Source organism: Apis florea, unplaced genomic scaffold, assembly GCF_048593485.1.
Source record: "Apis florea isolate Af1SG1 unplaced genomic scaffold, ASM4859348v1 contig_2897_pilon, whole genome shotgun sequence".
In the NCBI taxonomy this organism is placed as follows: domain Eukaryota; kingdom Metazoa; phylum Arthropoda; class Insecta; order Hymenoptera; family Apidae; genus Apis; species Apis florea.
In genome coordinates, this window is record NW_028256665.1 from 2,725,407 (window position 1) to 2,734,010 (window position 8,604).

Consider the following 8,604-nt stretch of genomic DNA (forward strand, 5'->3'; position numbering starts at 1 on the left):
TTTATTTATAAAATTTATATATATCGTTTATATTTTGATAAAAATTCAGTTTATTATATCAAAGTATTTATATCATATTAAATATAATACATTTTATGCAATTTGAATATCTTTAATAATAATATTGTTTTTGTATGTATAATTGTTTTATAACTATAAATATAAAATTGCAATATTAAATAAAAATATACATATATTTTTATAAAAAACGAATGTAAATATACATATATATTTTTTAATAATAATATTTTGTATATAATATATATACAACATTACAGTCTTATAGCATTAATTTCCAAAATTTTACATTATATTAAATTTTATTAAAATTAACAAATATCTATTTTTATTTTAAATTATGGCCACTATTATAAATATCACGAAATATTTATTATATTATGTTTGAGCTAATTACTTGAAAACTTCTTTTAATAGAAACATGTGGGTATTGTTGACGCCATTCTTGTATAATAAAATCATTAATACCTTCACAAAAACTAAGATCCATCATTTCTAATTTAGGGCAAAATAATAAAATTCCATAACATATATCAGGAGTAAGAGAACGAGCTCCTAATAAATCCAATTGTTGTAATCGTTGACATAATAAAAGTGGTTCTAAGTCGCGATCTGTTAATCCTCTAAGTGCTGCTAAAAATACTTTTTCCAAATAGCGACATGAAAATAATAATGCTCGTAAGGAATCACCAGGAGCACCCATACCACCGCTATAGAAATAATTATTTTATTACAATAGATAAAATTGAACATTAAAAATTATATAAACAATATTTTTTTTAGAACATACCACCATCCAAAATCCACTTCTCGAAGTTTAGTACAGTGAGCTAAAGCTCTGACTCCATGTGGAGTTAAAGTTTGTGCTTTCCAAAAATCTACACTTTCTAAATATGGACAAGAATTTCCTAACTCAACAGCAACTTCATCTATATTTAAACGATCATGCATTCCTGCTAAATTTAAATGACGCATTTGAGTATTCTTTTTTAAAATAGAACATAATGTAGAAGTTTCTATGCTTGTTCTGTAAAGATCTAAACGTTCTAGATATTTTAAATTTTCGAGCTTTGAAAATCCTTCGTTCGTTATGCCCATACAATTACACAAACATAATTCTAAAAATTAATATAATAATATAATAATATATTATGCTTGAAATAATTAATTTATATAATTAAAATCATTGAAACAATAGTAATATATATAATAATAATAAAATTTTATTTACCTTTTAAATTCTTACATATTTTTGAAATTTCAAGAATAATAGAATCATTTACGAATTGACAACAATTTAATCTTAAATGTGTCAAAACAGTTCCAGATGTACGAAGAAAATATATAAAATCTTGATACTTAATCATATTATAATTTCCACACCATGAAAGATCTAGTTGTTGCAAATAATGACACCTAGGTGCTAAACTATTTAATGCAGCTGTATCTAAACAATACCAGTAAGGCTTTAAATTAAGACTTGTATACAACAAAGCATCTCTTGCAATATTATTAAAATGTTTATTTACTCTGCATAAACAACATAATGATCTTAAATCTAGATTTTTTAAAATTTTTAATACGGTTTCATCCTAAAATAAATAAAATTATATTAAAATATAATAAAAATAAAATAAATATATTAATAATAAATATTGTTCTATTAATTTCTAAAATTTATATAATATAATAATATAATAAATTAAATTATTTTACCGGAAGTATTGAAAAACTGCAATATGATTGATTTTCGAAATCACTTGAAGATACTAAAAATTTTTTCTGAAGAGAATTATTTTGTTCAGTAGTATTTGGTATTGAATGATGAATATCTCTAATAAGTTTTGGAAAATCTTCTTGTAAAAATTGTTGTAAACTGTTGAATGCTTCTTCTATAGGAGGAACAGATTGATAATGTTGACCTATTTTAGATATTAATTTACCCTTGGATACATTATCTATTACTTTACTGTAATAATCGATAAATATATATCACATTCATTAACATATTAAAATACTAAATATAAACTTATTAAATTATTAAAATATCAATGATTAATATCAATATACCTTTTAAAAAGTTTACAGTGTTTAGAAAGTGTCTTTTTAAGAATTGTTAAATCTTGATTTGCTTTTGAATAATCTGGTGTTAAATTATAAATGTCATCATCATTTTGTTTAAGATACCCCAATTCTTGTGAAAGATCATTTAAATTTTGATTGTGCAAGTTATTAGGTACAATTAATTCTGATGTACCAATAAGTAATACAGCATCTAATTCTGTATAATAGTCTAATAAAGTATGATTAAATTCCAGTCTTATTACTTTTGTCTTAAAATTACATAGCTGCAAATATGGAGAAAATATTCGTGGCTTGTGTGGCACAACTTGAGGAAATCCATTCCATAATTGATACCACTTGCCTTCGGAATTTTTTGCCCAAATCCCAATTACACTTCCAGGATTGTAAGTTTCATATATTGATACTCTAATTGGATATACCTCTTGATAATATTCTAGATCTTGATAATATAAAAAATATTCTAATTTATTTCCATTTTTCATAAGTATTAATGGTATCAGTATAATATTCCAATAAGTTAAAAATATCTTTAAGAATAAAAACATAAAATATTAAGAAAAATGATTGAGATATTATATAAATATTAAATGCTAAAAATATTTAATTTTTAATTTAAATATCATACCTATATAATCCTGGCTAGTAATATTTATATTGTTCTGTGGCATATAATCTATTAATCTTGAAGGTGCTTTATCCCACCATTGTCCATATGTTCTCTAAAATTATAATTTATTGAATATAATATAAATATTGCTATAAATATATTAATTTCATTTATTATCTTATAACTTTATATAATGAACATCATATTTTATATATATATTAAATATATTAAATATATTAAAATATATATATATATATATAAATATTATATATATATATATATATATATATGGTATTTTACATTAATAAACATTATTAAAAACATTATTATTATCATCATTATTAAATATTACAAATTATTTTATTAATTACAATATTTTTTTATGAAAGTTATTTTAAAGATTCAAAAAATATTTAATATGACAATATCTAAAATTTTTAAATTTAAAATAAATTATTATTAAATTTAATATTATTTTATGCTTTTATCAACTTTCAGTAATTCCAATTATATTCCTAAACAAAACATTATTATTGTAAAACTATTAAAATATTATTAATAATTTTGATATATAATTTCAACAAAATTATTTCATTTTATGAGAAATAGTTTAATATTTCTAATTATTTTTTTTATATATTTATTTATAATTATTTGATCTAGTAATTTTGAAAAAATTAACATACCATAACAAAAGCTTGTGGAAAATCACCATAATCAGGAAATTTACTTGGATTTCCAGCAATATTATAGGCTGTATATGAAATACTAATGTTACTTCCATATTGCGAACTAAAATCACACACATCTTTAACAAACTGTTCAACAAAAATAACAGTTTCTTCTTTTCCTTCAATTCTTTCTCCATTTATCGGTACTACTTCAACTTTTATCTCGTCATGTGATATCATGTCATTCACAATTAATTAAAAAGTTTTAACTTTAAAGTTCAATTAATGTAGGTTAATCACTTTAAGATTTACTATTTTTATAATTACTTATATGATCTACATAACAAGTTTTATGAACATTTAAAAAGTTATAAATAAGATTTAATAATACAAGAAAAGAATTTTATTATCTTTTACTCTTGTTTTAGTACAAAAAATGTATAATACATATACTTTTTTGAACACACTAACTATGCATGTATTCATGCATTAATATTTTCGTATTTAAAAAGTACTAGAAACAATATTTATTTATATAGACATCTTTTATAAATTAAAAATTATTTTAGTATTGAATTTTTCGTATATAAACAAAAAATGTAAAATAAATATTATTTTTTCAATTTATTTTGCATCATACATTTTTTAAAAGAATATTTATATTTTTCTTATATTTCGTTATATTATTATTATACGCAATAGAATAATTATATTTATGTAATTAATATACTTAATTAAAAGATTGAAAATATTAAAAACAAAAAAGCATATTAATCAATATATAATAAATGTGATGTATTTTTTTACATTATTTTAATTTATTTTAATATAAAATTTATAAAATATTATAAGTAATACTGAACTTTTTTACTTATATTATTTTACAATTTTAAATATAATATTGGTAATAATTAATAATTACAACTTCTTTTTTATTATGTTTTTAAAGTTTTATTAATATGCTTTAATAAAAAAAAATGTAATATTCTTTTAAAACAATAAATCAAAATTTTAATTTTAAATTAATTCTAAAATATTATTTATTTTACTATGATTATAATATAATTAATTTAAATTCCTTTTACAGTTTGTTGTTTTTTTTTTCTTCTAATTTCCAAAGAAATTAATTTGAAATTATATTAAAATTAAAATATATAATAATATATTTAATATTAATTATATTTAATTTTAATTTATAGCAAACATTATTATAAATTCTAGAATCCTTATGTATTAAAATATTTTAATATCATTCTTTCTCTTCTTTTTTGTTGCTCCATTCTTGCTTCTTTTAATTTCCGTTTAGGTATACTACGTAATGCCATATTCCAATTCTTAGTTCGTTTTAATTCTAATAAAATAGAAATAATTTGATTGATAGGAAGATTTTTTGAAGATGATGTTCCCCATTCTAACATCTCACTCAAAGGTAACTTCATCATTTTAATACCTTCTTTATTAGCTTTTTGAAATGAATATGGTTTAGATTCTTTCTGAAAATATTCATATATTTATATATATTAATTCTTAAATATATAACAAAAAATTTGTCTTTTAATGTCATTATTATATAATAATTCATAAAATTTTATATATATATATATAATATGTATATATATGTATATAATTATGTATATATATATATATATATACATATTTTCTATACTTTTTTATATATTTTTTCTCTATTTATATTAAATTTAAATTAATAGTTATAAATTATTTATATATTTATATATAATTATATATATTATATATATTTATATATAATTATTTATTTATATATAAATTAAAGTAACTTACTTTTATGATAAATTTTTATTTACAATATAAATTTTTCATTTATAACATAAATTAAAATGATATAGAATATCATATAGAATATAGAAATGTAGCATTAATTACCTTATCTACTATTGCACCAATTATATATATTAGATTCGGATCAAATTTTTTTAGAGTTGTTTCAGCATTAGGAGTAAGATACACTAATTTGTTTTTATCAAATATTTCTAAATAGGATTTTGAAGTAATATTTAATGGAAAATGTGGTTCATATAACTGTGGTATTGTTTTATGTAATTTTTGCATAACAGAACTATCTTTGCGCACATTACAAAAATAAAGATTAAAAGGTTCCTCATGTATTCGATTGGTTGAAAAAGATAATAATAATTGTTTTGCACAATTTTCTCGTTCAAATGGTTCCATATATTCATCATATCCAAGATCATATATTATTATTGGTTCATGTAACATAGCACTTATCAGCCTGCTATTGTAATATTCATTTATTGTTTTGTCACGTATGCGGAAAAATAATGAATTGCCTATTGAATATTGATTATTCTTCTTAATTTCTATTTCTTTCTCTTTTTTTAATAACTTCTTTTCTAGTCGATGTTTTTCTTTTTGTTCTAATTTCCAAAGAAATTCTATATAAGATCTAAATATTTATGAGAAAAAAAAAAATTAGAAAAAAATGAGAATTAAAATAAAAATAAATTTTTAAATAATTTTTATTTTCAAATTAATATTAAATCCAACCTTCTTTGTCCTTTTGCTGATGATTTTAGTAAATATAACCAGTTAGATGGTGTTAATGTTTTAGGTACTTTTCCTGTATTATACTTTATGTATTCTAATTCTAAATTATATCTATCGTAAATAGCTTTATATTTTGGATCTTCTAGAAGTGTTTTTAATTCTTCTTCATTTAATTTGTTATAATGTTCAAATATTATCTTATTTGGGTTTTCTTTACAATAATGCCGTACATATATTTGCATAGGAATTCTAAATTGTGAAATTGTGATTTTATGTACATTTTGAATAGAAACATTAGAATAAAATTTAGTTACAAAAGTAACAAAATTTAAATAAAATCGATTATACATTTTTAAATATTATAGACTTAATAAAACATACTATTATATATATTTTATATTGTAATGTCGCTACTATTGCATCAAATACAATATCATAGACAAAATATAAGATAGATGGATCTAAATTCGTGTTAAATTTGAGTTTAGCCTCATTATGAAATTTAAGTTTGATCTAAATTATAGTACAATTTGAATTTTATAATTAAAAGATAATTTAAATTTACTTTAATATTATTAATATTTCTTAATTATTAATATTATTAATATTATTAATATTTCTATTATTCGAAATATATAAAAAGCTATTGATGATATTTATTAAATTGCGAAATTTTACATGCATATGTAACTTTTGTATTTTGAAAGTTATATTAATTTTAAAACTAATATTTTCGAATTCTAAGTATTAAAATCTATTAAAAAAAATAAAAATATTCAAAAATTTTTTTTTTAAATAAAAGATTTTTTAGTAATTTTAATTAATTTTATGTTATATTTTTGCAATTTTTACAAATATTTTTTTAATATTTTTAATTTTTTATGTAATCAATTTTATATAATATGTATAATATTTTAAAAATATCAGATTAAAAGAAATCTTCACATATATATATTTTTAATCATATAATTATTCAAATCATGGTTATATGATCACCTTAACAACAGTTTAGTGATATTCAAATTTTTATATATATTTTATACATATTTTATACGTAGCGTGATAACGTGATTTTATCTTTTATATCGAAAATATAATAACAATAAAATTTGAAAGTATCTTTTAAACTATGGTTTTGTTAGGTGAAACATTTCCAAATTTTGTAGCAAATAGTCAAATGGGTCCAATTAACTTCCATGATTGGCTAGATAATTCGTAAGACAATTTTTCTTCCTAAACATAACCTTTATTATTATTATCGGTAATTTCTTAATACATACATAATATGTATGCTCGATAATTATAATTTGTAAAATTTTTATATTAATTTTTCATTCATAATTTTTTCTTATAAATACGTTAATCATTCTTTATATAATTTCAAATTATTCTCTTATTCTCTATATAATTTGATATTTTCATTTCAAATCATTCAATAAATCATATAAAAATATTTTATTATTTTAATCCAAGATGATTTTTAAGTTATGAAATTAATTTTACAGATGGGGTATTCTATTCTCGCATCCAAATGATTTTACACCAGTTTGTACAACTGAGTTAGCTCGAGTATTAAAATTAATGCCTGAATTTGAAAAATTAGGAGTAAAAGTTATTGCGCTATCGTGTAATTCAGTCGATTCTCATCGTAAATGGATTGAAGTATACTTTTCATTATAATTATCTTGTTCATTCATTAATATATATATTAATTATATTATTATAATTGTTATAAATTTTTAAAATAATTATTTTTCAGGATATAAAAGCTTATGCCGAAGTAACAGATAAAGAATTTCCTTATCCAATAATAGAAGATGAAACGCGAAAACTTGCAACATTGTTAGGAATGTTAGATCCTTTAGAAGTTGATAATAATGGTATACCTATGACTGCCAGAGCAGTATTTATTATTGATCCTGCTAAAAAAATGCGATTATCAATTTTATATCCTGCTACTACTGGAAGAAATTTTGAGTAATTTTATTTTTACATTTCACAAATGTTTAAAATTTTTATTTTTAATTATATATATTTTTTAACATAATTTTTGAACACAGTGAAATTTTGCGAGTCATTGAATCACTACAATTAACTGAAAAGCATAAAGTAGCAACTCCAGTTGATTGGAAGGTTTGCATTTATTTTATTTTACTAATTAAAACATTACTACATCTGTAAAAAAAATTAATTTTGTTTCATGATTTTTAGATAGGGGAAGAAGTAATGATTCAGCCCATTGTTTCTGATGAAGAAGCAAAAAAGTTGTTTAACAATATTAAATTTGTATCATTACCATCGGGTAAATCTTACGTGCGCATTGTATCGCAACCGCTGTAAAAATAATACTTTAAAAGAAAAACCATTATACAATGTAAATATATTTTCTTAAATTATTAAAATCGATATTTGTAAAAAAAAAAGTAAAAAGTACATATTTAATAATATATTAAATTTTTCTCAATATTATACTATTATTATTCCATGAAATACAATTATAAATAAGCGTATCCCTTTTAGTGCCTTAACATTGGTATATGGCAGCATATAACTCCAAAAAAAATATAAAAATGAACAATTTTTATTTAAAATTTCTTATCAATAATTCACGGTAAAAATAATTAAAAACAATTCACTAAAATATATTTAAGAAGTTTTGTATACTTTTAAGTTTTC

General features: G+C 19.7%; 3 protein-coding genes across 4 annotated transcripts; 1 reads left to right on the forward strand and 2 right to left on the reverse strand.

The window, feature by feature from the left end:
• Window positions 1-26: 26 nt before the first annotated feature.
• On the reverse strand, window positions 27-3,906 carry Fbxl4 (F box and leucine-rich-repeat gene 4). 2 transcript variants are annotated; one of them, XM_003695221.4, is made up of 7 exons: window positions 3,397-3,906; window positions 2,729-2,822; window positions 2,089-2,542; window positions 1,735-1,987; window positions 1,250-1,610; window positions 809-1,136; window positions 27-728 (listed from the first exon to the last, which is right to left on the reverse strand). In XM_003695221.4, the coding sequence occupies exons 1-7, from the start codon at window positions 3,619-3,621 to the stop codon at window positions 392-394; spliced, it is 2,052 nt and encodes a 683-aa protein (XP_003695269.1). In that variant the 5' UTR covers window positions 3,622-3,906; the 3' UTR covers window positions 27-391. The 2 variants fall into 2 exon arrangements, with proteins under 2 accessions (XP_003695269.1, XP_012344174.1); XM_012488720.3 differs by having other exon boundaries at window positions 2,089-2,630; window positions 3,397-3,883.
• Window positions 3,907-4,309: 403 nt separating this feature from the next.
• On the reverse strand, window positions 4,310-6,455 carry rswl (tRNA methyltransferase roswell). Its single transcript, XM_012488599.3, has 3 exons — window positions 5,929-6,455; window positions 5,287-5,827; window positions 4,310-4,874 (listed from the first exon to the last, which is right to left on the reverse strand). Exons 1-3 carry the CDS (start codon window positions 6,276-6,278, stop codon window positions 4,608-4,610), a joined length of 1,158 nt encoding a protein of 385 aa, XP_012344053.1. The 5' UTR covers window positions 6,279-6,455; the 3' UTR covers window positions 4,310-4,607.
• Window positions 6,386-8,392, forward strand: Prx6a (Peroxiredoxin 6a). Its single transcript, XM_003695222.4, has 5 exons — window positions 6,386-7,143; window positions 7,434-7,590; window positions 7,688-7,905; window positions 7,989-8,061; window positions 8,140-8,392. Exons 1-5 carry the CDS (start codon window positions 7,058-7,060, stop codon window positions 8,266-8,268), a joined length of 663 nt encoding a protein of 220 aa, XP_003695270.1. The 5' UTR covers window positions 6,386-7,057; the 3' UTR covers window positions 8,269-8,392.
• Window positions 8,393-8,604: the final 212 nt, after the last annotated feature.